This window comes from Gavia stellata, chromosome 2 (genome assembly GCF_030936135.1).
Source record: "Gavia stellata isolate bGavSte3 chromosome 2, bGavSte3.hap2, whole genome shotgun sequence".
NCBI classification, from domain to species: domain Eukaryota; kingdom Metazoa; phylum Chordata; class Aves; order Gaviiformes; family Gaviidae; genus Gavia; species Gavia stellata.
Window position 1 is genome coordinate 99,332,522 of NC_082595.1, and position 24,869 is coordinate 99,357,390.

Below are 24,869 nucleotides of genomic sequence, written 5' to 3' on the forward strand. Positions count from 1 at the left end.
TTCATAAAAGATTAAAAACATGAGGCACTTAATGATAATGCAAAAATAAGAAAAAATATGCCACACAATTATATTGAAATGGCACATTGTTTTCATTGGAAAATGTAGATTAACAGTCAACTGAGAAGAGTAAAGCAAGGAAGCTGCAAGCTAAACAAGTAATTAATTGGATCTCTGCAACTGCCTAATAATGGAACTACCATGCTCATCCACATGCTGTGAAGCCTTATTTTTACCAGCCATTTCATACTGCGTTTCAATCTCTACTTACTCTAAGGAACTTTCCCTTCATATTTACTTCATTTTTTACGGAAGAGTGTCTAAAGGACCCTTAGATGATAATAAAAGTAAACATGCTGCATCCAAAATAAATATCTGTAATAACAGAAGGATTTTTGTATTCAAGTTACTGTAGATAATCATCAAAATGTAACATTCACCTAGTGACATATTACTGATATGATATGTATTCAGTGAACAATATATACAAAACAGGTAACTCCAATGCAAACATTAAAAGATGCTTACAAGTTCTTTTTATGAATGCTGTGCCAAAATCTATGCAGGTATAGATTTTATAGATGCAAAGCAGCAGCTTAGTTAGTGTTCAAAACCTGAGATTATACTACTATTCTTATCCAGCATTTCATATCAACAGTTTTTTTTACTAACAAATTTCTATTGGAATTGCAGCTATGAGTAGCTATGAGGTGGAAGGCTGTAAACATCTAAATACGCTCTTCAAAAGCTTTATGCACAGAGTAGTTTAAAACGAGGTTAAAAATTATATTAAAAGCTTCTTACTGAACAGAACTCTTCCTTTGACAGTCTAGCAGCTATTCAACTGTGATTATCTTCAAAATATATAGAGTTCAAATATATATTCATGACTTGTTCACAGCTTAAAGTACCTGCACGCAGATGTTAATTAAAGGTATTTTTAAAATGAAAAAGACAGTATTGTCCTATATCTTTCCTTTTTTTCTATTCTGGGTAACTAAAAGGTGAGACAAAAGCATTCTAAATATCAGAACATGTGCAGTGAAGGCTTCACTACTTCCAAATGACTACAGAGGAAAAATATTGTAATATACAGTAGCTTTAACTAAATCATTAAAAATAAAAAACCGTTTATTAACTTTTTTTTAAACTATAGTTCATTACAAACTTTGATGCTTGGGCATACCCTAATAGATTTCTGGGACAGCTTTACAGGAGATGAAAGGATGAGATCAGACCTCCACCTATGCTCTGATTTCATTCATCACTGATTAATATTAGCAGTTAAAAAACAAAGAGTTACAGCTTCCATTAAAAGTTATCAATCCATTTATGTGAGCAACATTTCATTTAAATGTAGTAGCCAAACAGAAGAGGCTCCAATTGTAGCAGCATTACAGTGTAAATATCTAAAGCAACTGGTAACTTATCCCTTCCAAAGGTCAGCACTACTTTCAATTTACTTTCCTGATTTAAAGCTTAAAGTAATTCCATTTTAAAATAAAGAAAACAAACATAATAGACATTACTTACTCTGCCAATCCTAGTATTGTTTCTCGCTTATACTGTCCATCTGCTGTAAACCTCTGCACATCCACTCCTTTGCCAAGTCCTTGCAGAATCTGAGCTTGAGTGAAATCCAGTAGTCGTTCATTATAGTAATGCAGCTGATTTATCAAAGTTGCAATTTCTTCAGGCCAGTCTGTATAACCATACTGAGTAACATGCTTTGTGACCATCTGAATCAGCTCTTTTGGATCAGCCTGTAAAAATAATTGAATACAAACTAAAAAAAGGCAAGGCACTGTAAATACCTGTCAAAAATTTACCATTTTGTAATTGATCACTGTGTTCAGAACTGAAATACTGAAAATACAACAAAAACTGAAATAGTTTTAAGTACAACAGAATTCCAAATTTTCTGTAAACGCTATTCACGACGACTTCAAAATTTGTCCTTTTGGAAAGTTTTACCCTATTCCATATGCCACAAAAGTTCACACAAGCTTACCTAACCAAATTAATACTAACAAGTACTTCACTGTGACTGAATTTATTTGTTTTTTAATTAAAAACTAGTTTTCTGCATTAGAAATTATGCATCAAGTGCCTATTTCATCAACCACTAACTTCTGTAGTCAAAAACCCACATAGCAAAGCAACAATTTGGAACATGAAAAAATACAGTCTGTGTGTTTGAAATGAAAAGGGAATGCCTGTACTATAGAGAATTCCCAGTTATCTCAAAATCTGGACAGTGACTATGTCTAGGCACCTCCACTCGAACACAGCTGTGTGCAGTATGTAATCACTCAGCACACTCAATACCTTGATTTCTCTCTTGCATGAAGGAGGAGGCCACCAGCAGCACAATGCCCACAAGGAAGCACCATGACTTGTGTGTAGCACCCACCGAGGAAGGAGTGCTGCCAAAAGAGCCACCAAAAAATACCCAGGGATGCCTACTGTAACTGAAATATTTTCTAAAAGAAACAGATGATTTAACCGCTGTGATCTCAAGAATGTTGAATGTACTGGACAAATTTACTTTGTTTTTATTTCAGAATGATTCTGCTAAATTAGAAGCTAAACTTATGAACATTAACTAGAGTGCACAGCAGGGTAAAACATGCACCAAATGTCTGAACCTTGAGGCATGCTTGAATTTTTCTATGACTTGCTGGTCACTCTAAATTGATTTTTTTTTCTATTTTTTTTTTCTTGTCAAGTCTTAGCTGATAGGCTGCTCACCAAGTAGTATTAAAAGCCACAGGGCATGCTTTTTCCTCTCCACATGATATTTTTCTGAAGCCCTCTAACCATTGCAAACTCATTGATTTTATAAACAACATCAGTAGTTCTTTCAAGGTTGCTTAGGAGATTGGTAACAGAACAATAAAATCTCAGAAAAGAGATAGGCAAGCAGAGCAGTGCCTCTACAATACAATTATATCAGCTGGAAACCAATCCACTGCTTATTATGTACCCTGGTATCTCATTTTATGTGATACACTAGAATGTGAGCATGGAGACACGGAAAGTAAGAGCAAAATGAGGAAACCTGTTTAACATAATTGCTTAAATCCTCTGTTACAGTCCACTGAGAAAGGCAGGTCCCCCTGAAAACCTATGAGGCTAAGTTTGCTCTCTTTTGCTAGGTTTCCCCTCTCTCCATTAAGAAGAGTAGGACCAATGTCAGCATTCTTCTTCCAGTGCACAGCCCACCAGATTGTTCATAAAGTACGCAAAGACAGTCTTGAAAGTATTTTCAAACAAATACGCCAGAACTCTTCCTTCAGAAATGGCTTCTGAAGCTGAAAAGACAACAATTTTAATAAGTTTCCTGAATAGGACATAACTTTTCACCTTGAGGTAGAACTGAACTTGAGTATTTACAACAGTAACTTAAAATAAAACTAATTATTAAGACAGGTAGATTAAAACCATTTTATTTTTGGACAACCCTTGTCTTCAATACATTGGCCAATCATTGTCTTTAAACTTGAAATTCCTTTTTAAAAAAAAAAAAAAAAAAACAAACCTGCCACTTTACTTCCAATCATAATATTCTGACCAAGTTGTGACCCTCTCAAATGACTTCTATCACTAGTGCCAAACTTTACTCCCCGCTTGTTACATTTCCCTAAGGGCATCTGTGTGCAGTCTTCCATGCTGCCTGTTCGTGCTTCAAAAGAACACCTTAAGGCTATCTAAATCAGCTTCATCTTTTTCCTGCTAATGCTTTTGCCAAATGATATCTACAAAGATGTAGTAAGTCTGCAGTTCTGCCCGGACTGCTCTCTATCAAACTGGTCAGTACTGTTTCGCTGTTTTTCTTATCTGAACCTCTTCTACCTCTTGTTTCAATACCAGGTTGTAATAAAACTAAAATAAAAAACCTGGATCAAGGACCACTGTGTGATACAGCAGTACCACAACAAATAATGATGACAAACTGTTACAAGGAGGGAAGGAGAAGGACGTGGAAGATAATCTGATGTACACGTTGTTTAAATGATCAATGTGATTCTTGGATGTACATGAGGAACGAGAAACAAAAAAATTAGAGAAATACCACAGCCAGCTTCATGCAAGAGCCTATACTGGTATCTGACATGAGACTTTCTAGGTTTTTTTATTCTATAAAAAACCATCTTTACTGTTGTTTGCAAAACTCATTCACTGGAAACACACAGAGTTTTCCTTCTCTCAGATTTGTCATCCTTTTACAGATTTAAAATGTTTTCTTAAATAACAATGTTGTTTGCACAGTATTTACTAGGCATTCAACACAAGCTCAATGAGAAAATAAAGACCTAAACTGTTTGGTATCAAGCTGCGTAGAACTTGTATTTCATAATTTTAAGTATTTATTCTTTCACATCTTCACATTTTTAATAATACATCTTTTTGAAAAGACAAGCACATATATTTCTACATCTAGTTCAATTAGACATGATGCCTGTTCTAACAAACACTAATATGGAAAGATCATTATAGTTGTATTGCCACTATTCAAAAAAGTCTTGAAGTTTTTAACTGAAAAGACCATAATAACTAGCTAGTAATAGTAGCTGGTCATAAAGGAAATAAAAAAATTGGTAGAGGCTGACTCTTACTGCAGCATAGGGTTTACAAATTCTTTGACTTTCTTAAAATTGTAACAGGCACTTAAAAAAAAAAATCTCTACAGCAATTTGTGTAAATACAAATTAAGTTTGACAGGTAAGATAAGAAGTCATATTCTACTTGTTTTCCTTCTAACATTATCTGTCAAAAAACAAACAAGCAAAAACCAAACCTCTACTACACTGTTACCTCTGTTGGCTTTTCAGAGTCTTTCAGATACTTAGAAATTGCACCTAGGTGTCCAACTCCCCACTTTGTCAGGTGTATCTCCTTCAGTACTTCTAGACAGACATCTGAACAACACGGCTTCCCCTCCCTGATCACTCAGGAAGGGTATTTTACATACGAACACAGCAGGAAACATAGTGTGAGTTTCCAGAGAAGCCACAAGAGCTGACGCAAATGTACTACACCCTTAACTCATAAGCCTCCCTAGCACTGCCAAGGGAAATCCCTCATGAACCACCTGCCAATGCATTTTACTCATCTACTGGAGTAGCACTACATTTTGTGCTGTAACAGTATTGTCTTGGCAATAGTGAAGTGATCTGGCATAGGCTTTGCTTGGGAATTAAAAAAAAAAAAAAAAAAAGAGAGAGAGAAAAAAGCAGCCATCACTTCAGCATAAAGCTAATTTAATTTCATACTATTAGATGTGATTTACTCAGCACAGATCAGGACAAGTTACTGTCAATACTGCACCACCAGCCATTCCCAGTAAGCCTCAGCTGGGGATCAAGGTCCACCTGACCAGATGTTTTAAAGCAGTATTTCTCTTTGACCATCCTCTGGGAGGTAGACCTGTGAAGCCCTTCAGAATCTGTATGTCACTGTAATATTATAAAAGCCACAGTAGTTTTAAAAAGAGATGAGGTTTTGATTTTGGAATCTCTTCACCTTGATACCTAAAACAATCTTGAATTTGATTTTTTTTTTTCTCCTGGCAAATCGTTATTTCTTTTTTCTTTCAAATCTCCAGAATAATTTATTCAGCCATACACATCGGTCACATGAGTCAGTTTTTCTCCTGTTCCTCTCCTGCTCAGTAAGTGGCAACAATTCTACAGCTATGGTAAGAGATAAATAGTAAAAAGCTCTAATGTAAACAGGTCATTGAGATAACATTAGATCATTGTAAGGCTATTTAGCTTGTTTACTTATTTTAAGACCAAGAATATTTCAAAATGTTCTAAAAAGGAATAGTTTTCTTTTGGTTTTGTTTTTAATGTAAATGATCTTCAGACTGCAATACAGAAATTACTAGGAACACTGATGAGAAAAGCTGCTCAGATCATCGAGGCTAATCTGCTCATAATCACCCTGAATACATAAATGATGTTGTGGACCTTTCTGGATTAAAGATGCAAAATATTTCCATCACCTTTTGAACTGTAATCTTTTGGTAATGGTCAAAAACTGCAACCACAGTGAGCCACAGGAATCCGAATGGGAAGGCAAGAGGCCACGTCAGTTGTGCCCAGATCCTCATAACACCAGATTTGTTCTAAATAATTTTAAGTGATCCTAAGAAACAGATCATGCTACAGAGAAAGACACATACACCAAGCAAAAACCTAATGGTTAGCAAAACTAGGAGATGACAGCACATGAGCAAAGCAAGAGACACCAGGGAGCAGGGTGTAAAATTCCTCCTGCAGACACAGCTGCACTTTGATAACTATCCCGTCTCTAGTTGTTGTCCATCTCCAGTACTTCTAAGGGAAGCAAACTACACCTCTGGAAAGCACTTACATTTCAGGGAGAAGAGGAGAGCTCTCCCTAATCCTTGCAGCAACTGTCACAGGCCCTGTAGCAAGAGATTCAATGTGCTATAAATTTGATGAGGGGGCGGGGGGGGAAGAGAAGCACCTATAGGTGACACTTTTCCTCACAGACCGGAGCAAGAAAACACATTTACAGGAAAGAAATAGTTCACTCAAGAAGTAAAATCCTGAACGTGCCTGTTCACTCAAGTAGCAAAATCCATCCCTCTATAGGACACCTTTTGATTCATTAAATCAATGACACTTGTCCTCAACTGAGTCTGTTGTCACACTGTGAGTCAAGATTACATTAACAGTGCTGTACGAATCTGGGGTGGCCTACCTTTCAGATCACAGCTGCCTCATGTCCGATTTGCTCAAAGCCAAAGATAAAGCATATGGCTGAGATGAAAGACCAGAACATCTCGGAAATAAAACCTGTACTGTCACATCATTGAAGTGCAAGGATACCTCAGTTTCCTTTGTCCTTCCGCTGCTGCAGCTATGTATACTGTTGGGTGACAACACTGATTTGTTCAGGGTCAGCTTTCATAACCATTTTTTGAATGGATGCAGGAAGCAGCAAATCACATCACTCACCAGTGAAATCACACCAAGTCAACTTATAAGGATACCTACTAGAATACCATTTATAAGCTACAAGATGCATCAGAATAAAGTTGCACAAACTAAAAAAAAAAAAAGTAGGGATGAGCTGAGCAATAAATCCTCAGTTATCAAACCTATAGGTAGGTCTTATACATTCAGACAACATTAAAACAATCTTCTAGTTCAGATTTATAATCTTAAATGATCCATCAGAAGTTTTTGTAACATACTCTAATGTCTCAGGTATATTTAACAATTTTAAAGCCTGTTCATACTCTTAAAAAATGCTTGTCACCACCGTACTGTACATGGGTGATGCAAACAAGAAATTTCATACTGTACTCAAAAACGTAGATCTGGATTTTGTACATTGGGGAATGCAGCTGTGGACTTCAATTCCCTAGCTTTCCTTCTCACCTTCACCACAGGTTTCATCCAGATTTCTTTTTCCCAAGAGCTGAAACTGGATGTTTTAAAATTTCATTCCAGATGAGTGGCTGTATAAAACAAATGTTCCTGGATCACAATTTAAAAGCCAGTACCATTAACTCTCACTTAAAGTGTACAAGTTTAAAACACTCCCAAACTTATATGTTATATAGACACAACATACAACATGTTATACAAAATGCAGATTACACAGGTGACTGGGGGGCTTCACAGTCCTAATCTGTTTAGGGGTTTAAGGCTAGTACTAACTTAAAAGGGTTATTTGAATTTCCAGGGAAATTAGTGAAAATATGCACATTTGCAGTGAAATTAGAATAAACTCATTAATGAAAAAAAACAGCCAAAACCAAAAGATTTGGGGAATTATGAGAGGAACATGAAAACACAGGTAAACAGTTTGTAAATAAGCACTCGCAGTTTCAATGAAATTGAAACTAATTAATTTTATTTCCAAAGTCCTGCTTTCTTCCACTATCAGGCAATAAGGACTTCTGATAAAAATTCAAACTGCAAACATATGATCATAAATGACATTTCATGCAATCATGCTTTGTTGCTTTATGAGCAGAAATAGGTTGGTAATACAAAGTCTACAAAAGACTGGAAAATTATAATATTTCAAAACTGGAGTCTAAAAAGAACAAACCAGCTCTTTGTGTTGTTTTTTGTTGTTGTTTTGTTTTTTAATATAAGGAACTTTGTATGTTTTGAATAAGCAATGCTGAAATGTAATGGTTGAAAACTGAAACACTTGGACAGGAAGGCAGCAAACACCACTGTTGCTTCAAGATCATTATGCTGGAAACTAACTGAATCTCATAAGGACAAAAGGTTGCCCAAGATGCTGGTATGATTAAAGGTATGACATAAGTGGAATCCCAGGAATATTTTCTGCCAACAAAGACCCCAGAAGAGACTGATTAAGAAAGGATTGAGAGTTAAGCTGTTAGTTTTGAATTATGAATCAGATGTTGCTAGCACACAAGCTTAAAATAATATTACTTGTTGTTTTTATTTCTGCTTCAGAAATTACACTAAAGATGATATTAGAATTGGGCTAAGCAGTGTACAGCACCTATTATACAAAACCACGTTCTGCGGGATTTTTTTTTAACTCTATTTGAAGAGGTACCACAATCACTGAATTATCAGAATACTCAAAACCATGAAGAAAATACAGTTAACAAATTTGATTTAATCTATACATTTTGTTTTAAGGTCAAACACCCACCCATCACAAAATTAAATCATATAGTCAGCCATGATATCTGCAGTATTTATAGACTATTAAAGCTAATATCTGCATGTTATTCTAGAAATTGCCTTGAATTTTTACTGAAGATATTTTAAGAAAAATTCCTAAGAGATGAAACGTGGTTACGAAAGTAACACATGATCTTTTGATAGCCAGCAGCAGAAGAAACAATGACAATAAAGTGACTTTAAGCCCAAACAAAACCACCAGGTATAAGTTAAATCAACGTAGCTTCCAATACAGAAGCCAGTACTGCTGCAGGAAAAAAAAATAATGCAAGAGGCTGCTGTTAAGTAATAAAACATAAAAATAATTTGAAAAGTTGTCCAGGAAGTTGTTTCTACAGTTATGTTAAATGACTTGCGTCTGAAGAGTTGAACAAATTGCTCTAGTGCTCCGTTTTAAATGCTCTTCTGCTTTGTTTTCAATCAGCTATTCCAGCAAGAGTGAGCAATAATTTGTCCCAAGAGAAAATGTTTTCATAGTTTCTTTTCTACTTTGTGTTCTCTTACAGACTCTCTCTTCATGGGTAAGACATTGACAAGTCAGGTTTAGGTGGAAAAATCTCATCTCATCATTTCACCTGAAAGCTGGTTTAGTGGAACTAACACATGATATATAAAAGGTTAAAAAGTCAACTGAAAGAACACCTCTGAAAATAGAAAATTATTCCATAGTTTTGAGTGAAGTGCCTACTAAATTCATAGTATATAATTAATTTCCCATTTGCATTCTGTATTACTCTCAGTAAATAATATCACAGTTTAGGTAATTATCCTAACCTTCTATGTCCCTTTTCTTTAAAAAAATCATTGTGCTTTCTTTTTGAATGAATTATGTTATTGCATATTCTTTTAGAGTATGTCTTTAATCTTGATCTGTATGGCAGCAGCTGTAGTCATATACAGAATTTGGGACAAGCATACACTCCTACTGTAAAACTTCATCACAATATGATACAGTTTTAGTTTAAATACAATATGGTATCCTTTTAATTTGTACAGATACTTGACTGGATACATGCAAATATTTCTATATCTCAGTAATTTAAAACTTGAAAACTCAATATTCTATGAGCTACATGACAAAACAAAACACATAATTTTCTCTTCCCTGACAGTTATTAGTATGCCAGAATTCAATTTTTTCATCCTAATCCAGGAGCACTGCTAACACTTCTGATTAGAAGCATGAATTTCTCAGTGACCACCTATGCTTACTGTGATGTATATTTTCATGAATAGCTTCTTAGGCTAAACTTACAGAGGCCAATCTAGCATTTGTCCTCAACTTTCCAAGATTAAAAAAAAAAAAAACAAAACCAAAACCAAACAAAAAAAAGCACCACCAAACAACCAGAAAACAAAGAGATGGAGGAGCCAGCTCTCTCACTTGATGGGAATTCAGCGTTGTCTGAAAAGTTACCTATATTGCCAACCCAGATGAATAAAATTTTGCTAAAATATTTTGTGTTCTAAAATGAATAGAAAATTTCAGTCAGGCTGCTTGCAAAATTAATGATGCTCACTGACTGGAGAAAATAGTCACAGAAGCACAGAAAAGCAAAGTAGAAGAGAAGATAACGCCAATTGACTAGGGGAAGACTGCTTCAAAAAGCTGTTGGTCACCTTTATACTGTTTTCCAGAGAGGAACATAACCCCTTGCAAGAAGGAAAGCATTAATACTTATCCCAACTACCTCCCTTGCATGAAAAGCCACAAATGCGTCTCCAGAGGAACACAGGCAAGCAAGACCTCAAACCTCTGCTGAAATGAAAGGCTGGTTTGAAGATCCTCTTTTCTTAAAGACTATTTCCGAACAGCTGGGTCAAGAACAACACTCGTTCTGCTTTCAGAAGTAGGATTTAACAGAATAGCTTATATAACCCTTGAGAAATAAAGTAAGCAACACTGTAACCATCTCTTTTTCTTAAGTACAATCTATCTTGAAGAACTGAAAACGGGGGGGAGGGGAGGGGACAGGACACGGACGACCCACAAAAAACAAACAAACATTTAACAATAGCTTTTTTTCTAAGTGACCTAAATATTATTTGGTCCCCACTAAGAATAGCGATGCTCTGTAGTATTGTGTGCTTAACAAAGACATATGAGCATCTGCGAGACAGTGGCTTATCTATATCAAACACACCTCAACCAAAAGAACATAGCTGTCACAACCTGACTGCAATGTCACTAATTGCTGGATTACTATTTCAGGGATCACACTGGAAGATGTTCAAAAACGTCCACAATGACTGCTAGTTCAGGGAAGCTTATCTGAGCTTTAAGCCTTTCAACACAGTAGTGTTTAGTGAGCTCTCAATTTTTGTTAGCTTAGATATTAATTAATGTTAAAAAAAACGTGTGTTTATTTGTTGAGACATCACTGAGGGAAACTCACAACATGTGATAGGCCAAAGAGGAAATTAAAAGGGCTAAAAAAGTGCCTGGAAAGTGTCTTACAAAGAACAGTAAACCTGACAGCAAAAAGTTCTGAAAAGTCACTCAAAATCGGGAAGCCAGCTAGAGAAGTGGTAGGATCACTTGGTGAAAAGGTGTGAAAGGGGCACTCATGGGTAAGTCCATATCAGGAAATCAATGAGATCTTTGTGTCAGCCCCCACTGCTGAAGGTGTGGGGGAGAGAGCTCAGAAGAGCTAGATGAGTTAGAAGAAAACATCAGGAAGCGTCAGGCCAATTAGGTAAGTTATGTGCTTGCACACCACCATGACCAGATGACTTTCACCCCTCAGTTCCCAAGGAACACCAACGTGAAGTTACGTTAAATGGCAGGCTAAGGTGCATCAACGAACATTATAAAAAAAAAAAACAAAAAAACCACCACTGTGCCAGAGTGCAAGTCCCATCTAAAAAACGGATCTCAAGGGGATCCTCACAGGGACCACAGACCAGCAAGCCTGATTTCTATCCCTGGTAAGATAGCAGACTATGACAAAGAATAAGACCACTAAGGACATGCACTAACAGAGCTTGGTGGGAAAGAGTCAGCATGGCCTCTGTAAAGGGAAATCCACTTGTTGGCTTGCTGGAGAGCTATGAGGGTGTCAATGAGCACATGCACAAAAGGAATCCTGTGGCAAAATATATACAGATCTTCCAAAGTTCTTTGACAAGTTTCCCCACCAAAGTCCAGTCAGGAAACTTAAGTTGCCAAGGAACTGGAAGAAAAGTCTTTTTATGAACTGAAACCTGGTAAAAGGAGAGGTGAGAGCTTAGTGATCACTTCTCAGATAGGGGAGAGCCAGCAGCAAGTCCTCTAGGGGAAGATTTGGAGACAACTTTTAATTCAGAATCTCTTATCAATGACCTTATCATCTACAAGATCCGGGAGGTGGCGAACGGCCTGTGCCTGGAAGTGGAGGGGAAGATGGTCACCAGGACAGAGGGTCAAATTGATGACTCTCTAATTGGTGGCAATGCCTCTGCTGAAGGTCCTGAGGGAGATGGAACAGAAGCCACGGTCATAACTGGTGTTGATATAGTAATAAACCACCACCTTCAGGAAACCAGCTTTACAAAAGAGTCCTACAAGAAGTACATCAAGGACTACATGAAAGCAATCAAAGCCAGACTGGAGGAACACAAGCCAGAGAGAGTAAAGCGTTTCATGACAGGGGCTGCAGAACAAATCAAACACATCCTTGCTAACTTCAAAAACTACCAGTTCTTTGTAGGAGAGAACATGAATCCAGATGGTATGGTGGCTCTCCTGGATTTCCGTGAGGATGGTGTGACCCCATATATGATTTTTTTTAAGGACGGCTTAGAAATCGAGAAATGTTAACAAATCAAACAGTATGGTTTTGGATCACCTGTCTTCATAGCTGGCTGCTGTTTCTTCTTCATCGGCACACCACCAGGAATCGGCAATGTCTAACAACTGGACAGATGTCATCTTGAGCTTTATTCACTTATTTTGACCCTGATTTGGAGTGGAGGCATTGTTTTAAAAATTTTCTCTGATCTCCTTCTATGACCAGGTGACCCGCCTAGTGGATGAGGGGAAGGCTGTTGATGTTGTCTACCTGGACTTCAGCAAAGCCTTTGACACTGTTCCCCACAGTATTCTCCTGGAGAAGCTGGCGGCCCGTGGTTTAGACAGGTACACTCTTCGCTGGGTAAAAAACTGGCTGGATGGCCGAGCCCAGAGTTGTAGTGAATGGGGTGAAATCCAGCTGGTGGCCAGTCACAAGCGGAGTCCCCCAGGGCTCAGTTTTGGGACCAGTCCTGTTTAATGTCTTTATTGATGATCTGGATGAGGGGATAGAGTGCTCCCTCAGCAAGTTTCCAGATGACACCAAGTTGGGAGGGAGTGTTGGTCTGCTTGAGGGTAGGAAGGCTCTGCAGAGGGATCTAGACAGGCTGGATGGATGGGCTGAGGCCAACCGGATGAAGTTCAATAAGGCCAAGTGCCGGGTTCTACACTTTGGCCACAACAACCCCAGGCAACGCTACAGGCTTGGGGATGAGTGGCTGGAAAGCTCCCCCGCAGAAAAGGACCTGGGGATGTTGATCGACAGCCGGCTGAATATGAGCCAGCAGTGTGCCCAGGTGGCCAAGAAGGCCAACGGCATCCTGGCCTGTATCAGAAAGAGTGTGGCCAGCAGGAGCAGGGAGGTGATCATGCCTCTGTACTCGGCTCTGGTGAGGCCGCACCTCGAATACTGTGTTCAGTTTTGGGCCCCTCACTACACGAAAGACATCGAGGTGCTGGAGTGTGTCCAGAGAAGGGTGACAAAGCTGGTGAGGGGTCTGGAGCACAAGTCTTATGAGGAGCGGCTGAGGGAGCTGGGGTTGTTTAGCCTGGAGAAGAGGAGGCTGAGGGGAGACCTCATCGCTCTCTACAACTACCTGAAAGGGGGTTGCAGAGAGGTGGGTGCTGGTCTCTTCTCCCAAGTGACTAGTGACAGGACTAGAGGAAATGGCCTCAAGTTGCGCCAGGGGAGGTTCAGGCTAGATATTAGGAAAAAGTTCTTTACTGAGAGAGTAGTGAAACATTGGAATAGGCTGCCCAGGGAGGTGGTAGAGTCACCCTCCCTGGAGGTATTCAAGGAGCGTGTGGATGTGGCATTGTGGGATGTAGCTTGATGGGCATGGTGCTGTGTGGTGTTGGGTGGGTTGGTTTTTGGTGTGTTGTGGTTTGTTGTTGTTGTGTGGTGTGGTTGTTTTTTTTTTGTTGGTGGGTTTTTTTTTTTTTTGGTTGGACTTGATGATCTTACAGGTCTTTTCCAACCTTAGTGATTCTGTGATTCTGTGATTCTGTGACCTGGAGAAAGGATAAGCAATAAATATTTACATTTTCTGATGATACTAAGCTCTTGGAATTATTCAAATGTCATGCTACATATCAAGACTACAGTGTCTGGCCTACTTTAGTATTTTAAAAAAAGAAAAAAAAAATCCCAAAGAAAACCTCTTCCAAGATCAGTTTTTAGTCTGCCAGTTAATGTCTCATTCATGGCACCTTCCCCCACTGCCCTCCCTTCTCCCTGGTTCTCCTCTCAGTCACAGACTCCACACACATGCAGGAAGGTCAAAGGAAGAGAGAACAGCGCAGCACAGATTCAAGGAGTTATACTGTCATCTCTCCCAATTTTCCTTTTGGAACCATCAGATATGTACCGGACTTAGAAATATAAGCATATACCAAATGAGATAGATTCCCCTCCACCAGGTATTAATGAATAATAGTATCTGAACATGTATAAGCAAACAGCCTGGTATATAAAAATATAGTAAGCAGCATAAGCAGCAGCATGAAAAGCAAGTGGAACAACCTGAAGACCAGCAAAGAAACTTGAACTTGATGCAGAACATACAACAGAAAAGTCAAACAGTGAAGCAAAGGGGAGAAATTACACTGTCAAAGGAAATTTGCTAGTTTTCAGGATCACTAAGCAAACAGAAAGAAGGGCCAAAGAGGAGCCAATAGCTTGAATCAGGACTCAAAATAGTAATAAAAGTAAAGAAGGTCATGTTTTAAGTCCATCATAAGCCAACAATAACGAGCACTACCATTTTACCATCTACAACAGACTTAGTGCTAGCCATTGAGTTTATGGATAAAGTTGAATGTTGAGACAGAATGAAACAAGACTGACACAGTTTGTCAGTATTGCAGTCAATGTTAATAGACTCCAGTAAAACTTCACGTACACAAATCCAATTTGAGATTTAAAATGTGTGTATTATTTCTAGTGAGTTAAGTCCATAGTTTAGAAATGTGACAGGATATTATTATTAAACACAAACCAACATGCAACCATTTAAGGAGCATTTGACTTCTAATGAGAGATTACCTCATGTATATAGACCTAACTTCAAGCTGCACTACAGTGCCATGTAATAAGGTTAAAGTCATTAGACCTCATACAACATGGGTAATACATCTGGCAGCCCATAAGATCTGCCTCTCTCCCTCCTCCTGCATACAGCCTTCTTATACAGTATTTCTTTCCAGTTCAAATGAAGTCTTTATTTTCAACACCCTACATTCAGAATATTACCTAAAGCTGTAGCATAAGGACCATGGTTGAGAGTTCTGCTTCTCTGGCTTAATATAACTGTATTTATAATTAAGGTCAACCTTATACAAATAAGCAACAGAATTGCCTTGGGAGCCAGGTCAAGCCTGCAGAATGAAATCCTGTAAGATCAACACAAACTTCTACATATTCAGTCCCAAGTTCAAAGCATTCTTCTTTTGACCTTGCTTTCATTAATGCAAAAAAAGATAAACACATATCAGCATGCAACAATCTAAAAACTGTTCCATGTGCTGGTTTTCCCCTATGGGAAAGGAGATGAGAAAGAATAAGACATACATGACATATTTGTTACAGCCACTTAATGCACTTAAAGCCTACAGATGCCACTGCAGTGAGGACAGTATAGAGTCTAAATACAGTCCTGTGAAGGAAGATATGAATAGACAGAAACAATGGTCTAACAATGACACGTATAAAGAGAAACAGCACAGGAACTAAAAGACACAACAGTTGTGATACAAACAGAGAGAGAAAACAAAAACAAAACCAGAAGAAAAAAAAAAACCTACATTGTAGACAGTGAATTTATGTGAGGTGAAAGCAGACCTAGTTCTGCCTCTTACAGAGAGACTGATAGAGGCTTCCCTAAGCAGGAAGCAATAGAAAACAGAAGCAGGTTAAGTGCACAGAGCACAAGTTCACTGTATAAATGCACCCTTTCACATAGTGACTCAAAAGCCAGTTATATCAGGCTGTTTAACTCTGTGGAACTGAACTCCCAGCTTCTTCACCAACTCTAGGCTGCATCAAAAGCATGACTAAGAAGAATCTCTGAGGTTACCATTTCAACATATCGCCAGTTGCAACGCACGAAAGGACAGGAATCAAATTCATTTTCTTGAATGAAAGTAACAGGTAAGGAATAAAAACCTAAGAATTTTCTGCTAATAGCAACTTTCCTCATCTGCTATTAATTGCAAAATTCCCACTCCCCTCTGCAACTTAGTAGTATTTGTTAAAACTGTTGCTTGATGCCCCAATAAAAAGCTTGCCCCCCAGCTAAGTTCAGTAAAATACTTCTCTCCAAAACCACAGAAACACCTCAGCATTACATTATTAGCATGAGGACAGGAACATAACATATTAATTAACCTTAGGATAATTAAACTTTTCACTCCTTTCTAGAGTAAACAATCCCCCAGATATATTATTCTGGTCACTTATCATATCACCAGGATAAGACAAATAAGTAGATAAGCTGTTAACAGTAAAAATTATCCAGCAAATTTCTTGCTCAGCTGTACAGCTTTTCTTATCATTCATCAAGACTGAGAAGTAGTGAGCAGTGAATCAGAGTGACAGTGGGAAGAGCACCTTGATGGTGTGCAAGCAGGGTTCAGCAACAGCCAAAACACTGGTGTTACCAACACTTCTAGTCACAAATGCAAAGCATAGCAGCATAGGAGCTGCTATGAAGGAAGTTAACCCCATCCCTGCCAGGCCCAGTACAGACCTAAACCAAAAATAAATATAGCTTCTCCGAGGGTAACAAAGTCTCCTCACACCAATGCTTTCCACAGACAGTCCATTTCTGGAAATTTTGTTCTCTTTTTCTGCCTGGCATTATTCTTACAGACCTTTATCTGTGGTTTTATTTGGTTGTAGAGCTCCTTTAACATCTTCCTCAGGATAAGAAACTAATATAGCTCAGATGCCCTAAAGTATAACTATTATGTTTATATTATTATAACAACTAACATTCAAAATTGTCTTGGGTACAAAACTAAACCAGTACTTTACACCAAATCCCTTTATTTCTCCTTAAAGCAAAAGTAAAAACTTCATCAGAAATAGAAATTATCAAACTGATTTCCTTTTGGACATCAGCACAAAAAACATTAATAAGAATTTCTGGCAATTTATGATTCTGTTTTGATGTGCAGATATTAGCTGTCAGTATTTCATGTCACAGTAAAAAATAAAAATAAAAAAAATCAAGCCTTCATCCAACACTCAATCATTCCTTCAAAATGTCTTTCTTGACTAACTAGCAAGTCCTAAAAGTCTGTCTTAGCCAGTGGAAGAGGAACTTTCCCTCCCTACTCCCCATTATCCTTATAACATGTCTGTCATTTTCATTCTGAGAACATTTCTCCCATTATGATCAGAAGGCTGCGTGTTGAGAGTGGTAACACAGTGGAATAGACTGCCCAGGGAGGTGGTGGAGTCACCCTCACTGGAGGTATTAAGGAGCGTGTGGATGTGGCATTGTGGGACGTGGCTTGATGGGCACGGTACTGTGTGGTGTGGGTGGGTTGTTTTGGTGGGGTTTTTTTTGTTTTGTTTTGGTTTTTTTGTAATGGTTGGACTTGATGATCTTACAGGTCTTTTCCAACCTTAGTGATTCTGTGATTATGCCAGAGGTACTCATGTACTGTTTTGAAAGATTTATACAAAGTTATTTTAAAGTAGACATACGAAGTGTAGACTTCTCCATGCTTCTATACAGCTTCTTATAAATTCAGCTAGTGTCTTCAGATAGGATACTTGATTCAATGGACTAGAAAAAAAAAAAATCACACCTACTATGATTCAGATGCCATTAAACAGAAATATATGCTCTATGATCTTGAGGAGCCACCTTCTAAGCATGTGGTTGAGGCACCAGATTCAGATCTTTACTGAATGTGTAAAGGTTTAGAACAGGGGGAAAAAAAGGATTGGTTATTCACCCATAAAAACGCACTCAGTTATCTTCTAAGAATAATGCACAGCTTTGAATTATACAGTTAAAGGACCTGGGGACGCATTTCTGTTTTGAAAACCAGTCAGAAGATAAAGGTGATGCAAGACACTGGTGGCATGAGCTGGAAGACAATCTACTATAGAATGACATCTACAACTGAGTTTATCACCTTCATAAAAGTTTGTACCATAAAAGTTCAAGATCAGTTGTGTACCATCCCCCTCCCCTGCCCCGAGCTCTCAGGAAAAACAAAAATAAAAACCATGCCTATATCTATTCCCATGGAGAGCAACTGGTATGGCATTGAGGAAAGCAACTTGGAAGCAGAGCCATCCTTTATTACCAGCATCTAAGATACACATTTAAACAAATGGCTGGTTTGCAGTGGAAACTGAGCATTTAAGTCTGGGGGTTTTTTTGGTGGTTTTATGTTTTGGGTTGTTTTTTTTTTTTTTGGGGGGGGGGAGGAGGAAGGGGGAGAAGAGTACTTATTTTGCCTAAAAGCATCTGTTTCTATTCTCCTTTTCTACTTTAGTGACACTCCCTCACTGAATACCTTTGGAATTAGTAACAATTAATATATATTCTCCTATGTCATTTACTTACTGGGCATTCAGGCCTTTTTTTTTTTTTTTTTCTTTTTTTTTTTTCTTTTTCTTGGTGTGCTGTTCACTCAGGATCTTCTCATACAGTTGTTTTCAAAAACTACTGTTTCAGAGCAGCACTTAAACATAGCACATATTCTTTTTAGCAAACAACTTAAAATCCACTCCTTATTACAGTCACATACAGTATTTTACCGAGATGGAACAAAAGATTTAGCCAAAGATCATATCAGTAAGATATAAACTACATGGTGCTATTGATAAGACTTTGCTTATTAAACAGCAATTGGAGTAGAAACAGTTCCATCTTTAACATCTCTGTCCTCTTTCTTACAACTTACTCTTTCAAAAGGCTTCATAGCTCTTTCTATAAAATAAGACTGTCTAAAAAAGCTAAACTAAAAAAAAATCTTTTTTTCAAAGGTGTCTTGCAGCAGGTGGAGCTAGGCTCAAACAAAGCTATTTAACAAACATTAATTCCTCACATATTTAGCAAGCCCCACAAATTTCAGTCGCAGGCTAAGTTTTCCTTTAGCTTCTAAACAGAAGATAGCAGAATGCAAATCTCAGCAAGAACATGAAAGGCTGCCTAAATGCAGAACTGGGCAAATATCAAAACAGGCTTTCCTCTGTAAATCAGGAGTCATTCTGAACATGAAAAAAAATTTCCTCTCATGCCACAGTGGCGATTAGTGGTCTCTCTTTTCAGAAAACTTGTGACCAGAAGTGTTCTTTTAGCTATAATGCAAAGCTAGGCTGAAAACAACTGATAAAAATTCAGAAAGGCTCTGTTGGAGTGGCAAAGAAGAGTTTTTACTCAGGTATCTTAGCAGGAATGGCAATTGGTGCCTTACTAAACTTTGGTATGTCACCTCTTCAACTTAGTTCATGTAACTGGCAATGAATAAGAAGCGAAGCTGTGCCATTTCAAAAAGAAACACTTGTCAAAGGAAATAAAAAAATTCATCAATAAATGAGGATAAATTTTCGAAATGCTACAGGTAAACTAAAATAAAAAACAACATACCTCAAGAAAGGCTATGGAAACTTTTTGAATAGCACCATTCTTGTTTAAATGGAAACTTGTCTCTTCCTAGGAAGTACTATCAGTATTGCAAGATCACAGCATAGGCTATGCTCATTATTGCTCAGTGTTTATAAGCTACTTTGAAGACTGATAGTGCTATTACCTATAAATGACACTTGATATTGTGCTTCAAAAACTGTTCCACAAATTGTGAAGTACTTGTCTGTTTACAGCACTGCAGAAGAATAATTATGCGTAACTTAACAGGCTGCTCAAGTGTAAGTCAGGTCAGCTCCTTAACAGGCTTAACTCATGTACTGGCTTTTTTAGAATAGCTTTAATGCTGCACATTAATGAATATGGTTTTAAAAAGAAAAGTGTACTAACCCTGTAGAGAGGGTGGCATTTGTCCTTGAAACATGGTGCCAAACGAGCATAGATCTGCAGGCTATAGTAATAACTTGCCAGCTGGAGAGATAATGCAGAGTGCAATTGCTTTTCAAAGCATTTGTTGGCATCTACCACCTAGGAGAAAAAGAGCATTAATTTACATGAAAGAATTAGCAAGCATACAACATTAAGTGCACAAACTTTCTAAAAAGCTACTGCTGTGATTTAGAAATAGCTCTGACTATGTTTTTCAGGCACAGAAATAAATCAGTAAACTCCACACACACACACAAAGATAATTCTACATTATGATGTTTTTCCCCCCTTACACAAACACCCAACCAAAACGATTTTCCAGCTACAGTTTTGCTGCTTCTATACCACAAAGTTGTTATACATGTTTCCGAGCTATATTAGAACTGTCAGTCAGGTGGCCCAACTACTATTTTAAGTAATAAAATGTGTATTTTTGCCAGTGTCATGCTCAAAAGCCAGTCCAATGGCATTTGTTGAGAGTTTCCTTTAAATGCACCAGCCCAATCTATAAAAACATGTATTTAAATTAATTCAAAGACTTAGATTTTAAAACCCTAAGGAAATTACATTTTCTTACGGAATTTTGAAATGCTATGAATAGTGTGTCCTGGCAAAAACATACAAACAAAATCACTATCAACATACCTGCGGCAGTGCAAGTAGATAGGCAAGAGACAAGGCCGTATCATTTGGTAAAGCATCACTTGCCAGTTGTAGCAGAACTGCAACATATAGGGAGTGGAAATAAAGCTTTGATGACTGACCCATCTAGCCTTGACAGTTAGCAAATGAAATGTTTTCAGTGTAACCGTATTTTATTAGACATTAGCTTGAAGCACTCTATACATACTTAATTAAACACTTATCAGTGCAATCCAGAAACTGATAACATGTAATTAAACTGTAGCACAGCTTTACCTTGACTTCCAGGCAAAGCGTTTGATGCATTAACCAAACAAGAATGAGACTATGGAGTAACGGATGCTAAACAAAGCCACTAAAATATCACCTGTACTGATTTACGACAAGTAAATCTTTTGCTTGTAAAATCAAGGCAGCAATATAATGTTGTCTGAAGATACCAACCAGAGGAACAGTACAAAATGTCTCCTCTTCAAGCCTGAGCTCTAATTCACTTACCACTGAACCCAACAAACTATATTACAAACTTCTGTCTTAATTAAAAAAAAGAAAAAGAAAAAAAAAGCTGCATGTGTCATATGAATTTTAAATAAGATCAGTGAAACACCAAAACCAGGTCCTGCCACATACTGCAAACAGAAATATCAGCAATTGCAAACAGAAATATCAGCACGACATAGTCAAAATTAACGCATTGAAGAATAATTATTCCAATTCTAAAAAGATATGCTTCCAGTAAAACTGACAGAAAGATTACCTGCTTTTCCTACATTATAGATACCAAACTTTTTTTTTGTTTAAAAAAACCCCACTATATTTTACATTATGCAAATAGGAGAACCAATACACAGACCCAACGTGAGCACCCAAGAATTGTTAATTAGTAACAGGATCTCTCCTTCACGCAGTTATCTCCTTCTGTACTAAAGTCAAGCATCACTGTGGTTGCTACAAAAGTTCCAACAAACAATTACAGAATAACGATTCTCGTGATACACTTAATATTCTGGTTTGGGCGTAGAGAATATAAATTACTAGTTCCAGGGACAACTTAAAAAAATCTTACAAAACCTGGACCAGAAATTGCATAAGGAATTTTAAGTATACCAGGAAAATAACATTACGGTTTCCCATTATTATTATTCCAATCAGTAGAAGCCATCTTCCAGCAACTTAGCTCTCTATTTATTTTAAGGAAGTCTCAAATACCTACATTCCCACATTACACAAACTGCTCTTAAGGGCATGCTGGCAAGAAACCTGATTACTTTACACACACAGTCCCCCAGTGAATTCTTTCTTCCAAAGAATGATTTATAAAAGGCTTGAATGACCAATTACAATTTTCACATTATCATTAATTGGCCATCAGCCTGAAGTGGATTTACATGCTGGCCCTCAGCCAGATACAAAAATCAAATTTCTCTGTGACAAGTCATCACAGAGGCTGTCTACATGGCAATACGTCACAGTTACTGCAAATACAAGGCTGTCCAACAGCACCTATGCTCTATGCTTCAAGTAGCTTTTACCAACAGTTTCTTGCTGCTGACAGCTTGTTTCTGCTACATTCAAAATAACCTGTATGCTGTCCAAGCAAAGATAATAGGACTCTAGATATATCTAATATTAAAATCTTGATGAATTAGTTTGCAAAATTGGTATTTCCTACTCTGAGCACAAAGTTACTTTATATATTCTTACAAGCACCTTTAGTTGAACAGAAAAAACTGGGAGGAGGGAAAGAAGAATATGGGCTCTGCCCTCTTCTCCCTTTCTCTGGAAAATTAATGATTGCAAAGCCTCAGGAATACATAACAGATTGTGGGTTCTCTTCCAACTTAACATCCCCAACATGACAACTGCCACACTAGCAAAAAATTATCTTCACCCTTCAGATAGCAATCATGACAAAGAACACAGCATGAACACAAGGCCAGAAAACAACATGATTTTATTCATAGTCTTGCATGAAGCTCAATACAGAATATACATACAGAATGTACTTAAGAAGACCTGCCTCCATTGTCATCTGTTCTGAGAAAAAAAATCCCCTGTACTGATTCAATAAAGACAAATTTTCTGTATGCTTATGTGCAGATATGTGTTCATGTGTCCATATATAGACCCCTACTTTACATATACGCAAATACGTGTATACACAAAGACTAATTTCATACAGTTTGCCATCTCCCAGTGAAGTTCTACAGGAATCCTCTAACGTCTAACACGGCTGAGTTCAAATCGCAGGCTATGGACATTACCAGGATGCCGTTCTGTCCTCTCAAACTTCTTCCCAAAATTTATAGGAACTTAGCATCATTTCAGACCACTGCCAAACTTGAAATCTGCCAAAGGGATTAAACATTACAGGGTTGGCAAACTAGGGAGGACAAGCAGTGACAAACAAAGAGCCGATGCTGCTGTTGCACAAGCAATATTCCCTTAGGAAAACACACACAAAAAAAGTTTATTTTATGAATAATTTTTATTCCCTGTGCAGGTCTTTACTTTATGCCACAAGCCTGTTTGGAAGGCAAGATAGGGAAGAAAATAATTTATTTGTGAAAAGTGGAATTTATCAATATCTAGTAAGTTTCAACTCTTTTTCCTTTTTCTCTGAAAAAAATGCAAAAACCGCTTCAAGTCTTCAATTGTTCATTTAGCATGTGATAAAAATCTCACTAAACTTAGAAGTATATATTGCAGTTACACAGCCATATCTGCAAGCAATTACAAAATCATGGAAAACGTTAAGCTATACTTTGTTCTAAAACTCCTGAGGATTAATGGATATGACCAACTTCCTTGGGTTTACTTCAAGTTTAGTACCTAATCTGGTTACAACAAAATGCAGCCATCAATTGGAGAAACTTCCCATTCAGATCTCATCTTCCACTTCCCCATCAAATCCCTAAGGGTTATAGAGAAAGACAACTACAATTAAAGAGAGATGCGCAACACTGCCTTGGTCACGCTAAGTCTAGATGCACTATCATGGCACAACTGAGAAAAGACTGACTGGACCCAAAGTGATGGGTCTTACCACCTAACTCAAAAATGCTCGGTCTACCACCTACATCTAGATAGAAAGGACAAGAAAATTCAAAGTCCAAGGCTTGTGACCTTACCAAATCCACAAAAGAAGCAGCAAACATTATCTTGAATTTTATCATGCACACTGCATCTGGGGAAAGTGTTTAGCCATTCTCTCACACCTGGAGCATGACACCGCTATAGTAACAGAGTTTGATGCACACTTCAACTTCTCCTAAGACAATGTGCTAATGACAACTACAGTTTCTTTGCTAAACTGCATCTTCTTCCAGGTTCGTTGATTCTTCTAACGCAGCTGAAACCTGCTGCTGTAGATGTCCTAGAAGACAGCTATTAGGAAACAAATGGGATTCAAACTTGCTAGCAAAATCAAATGAAATCTGTTATGTTTGTTAGTTACTAGTATAGTGGCTAATAATTCATATTAACATTTAAGTTTCATATAGCAAAATCCTCCCAAAACCTTAGAGTAAGCCTGAAAATATGGGAGAAGCACAGAATAATAAATGGGTTCATATCTGAATGATTTTTTTAATCTTAAATTTTGGCAGTGTGCTATTAATATGCACATTTTCAAGCTCCACAATCCTGAAAGTGTTAACACATCATGAAGACTTTCATGGAAACTGATAAAGCAAAGTGGTAAGGGGAAGAGGTGGGATCCAATACCGTTAATCCAGGGCTAAATGCATTAAAATTAGAAAATTACCAATCCATTCATTTACAGAAAGCTACATTACACTTACGTGTAAGAACACTATCGACTACCAAAAGGTAGTCATACAGCAGGACTGCTGAGTACAGAATAAATATAGCTCACTTTTCCAGAGGAAAACACAGAACTCTCAGTTCCATAGCATAATTGGAGAGACTTGTAACTGAAATTCAGATTGACTATAGAGTAAGAGAGGTGGATGAGAACAGAAGTATTAAAATGGTAAAAACAGTAGTCTGCACACTGAAGAGGAGGAAGATAGAGGCTCAGAAAGTAAAGCTGGAATCTAAAATTTCTTTTCTTCAAGCATAAGTCCGCAAAACTGAAATTTCCATCTCAAAGGCAGCCACTGAATTGTAAACAACCAGTTCCAATAACTCAAGTTGGAACAGGAAGTATTACCAAAGATCTGCCAACTAACATCATATGCCCTC

The 24,869-nt window shown here is 37.6% G+C and overlaps 2 protein-coding genes across 2 annotated transcripts in view; one reads left to right on the plus strand and one right to left on the minus strand.

The window, feature by feature from the left end:
• The window catches only part of NBAS (NBAS subunit of NRZ tethering complex), a 195,410-nt gene that overhangs the window by 76,925 nt on the left and 93,616 nt on the right, over window positions 1-24,869 (minus strand). Inside the window, exons 39-41 of the mRNA XM_059835890.1 lie at window positions 20,667-20,743; window positions 19,983-20,120; window positions 1,534-1,763 (exon numbers count right to left, since the gene is read on the minus strand). Of these exons, the coding sequence (XP_059691873.1) occupies window positions 1,534-1,763; window positions 19,983-20,120; window positions 20,667-20,743 (445 nt within the window). The remainder of the gene's footprint in view (window positions 1-1,533; window positions 1,764-19,982; window positions 20,121-20,666; window positions 20,744-24,869) is intronic.
• LOC104255164 (translationally-controlled tumor protein homolog) lies at window positions 12,048-12,682 on the plus strand. Its single transcript, XM_059835695.1, has one exon. It carries the CDS (start codon window positions 12,097-12,099, stop codon window positions 12,511-12,513), a length of 417 nt encoding a protein of 138 aa, XP_059691678.1. The 5' UTR covers window positions 12,048-12,096; the 3' UTR covers window positions 12,514-12,682.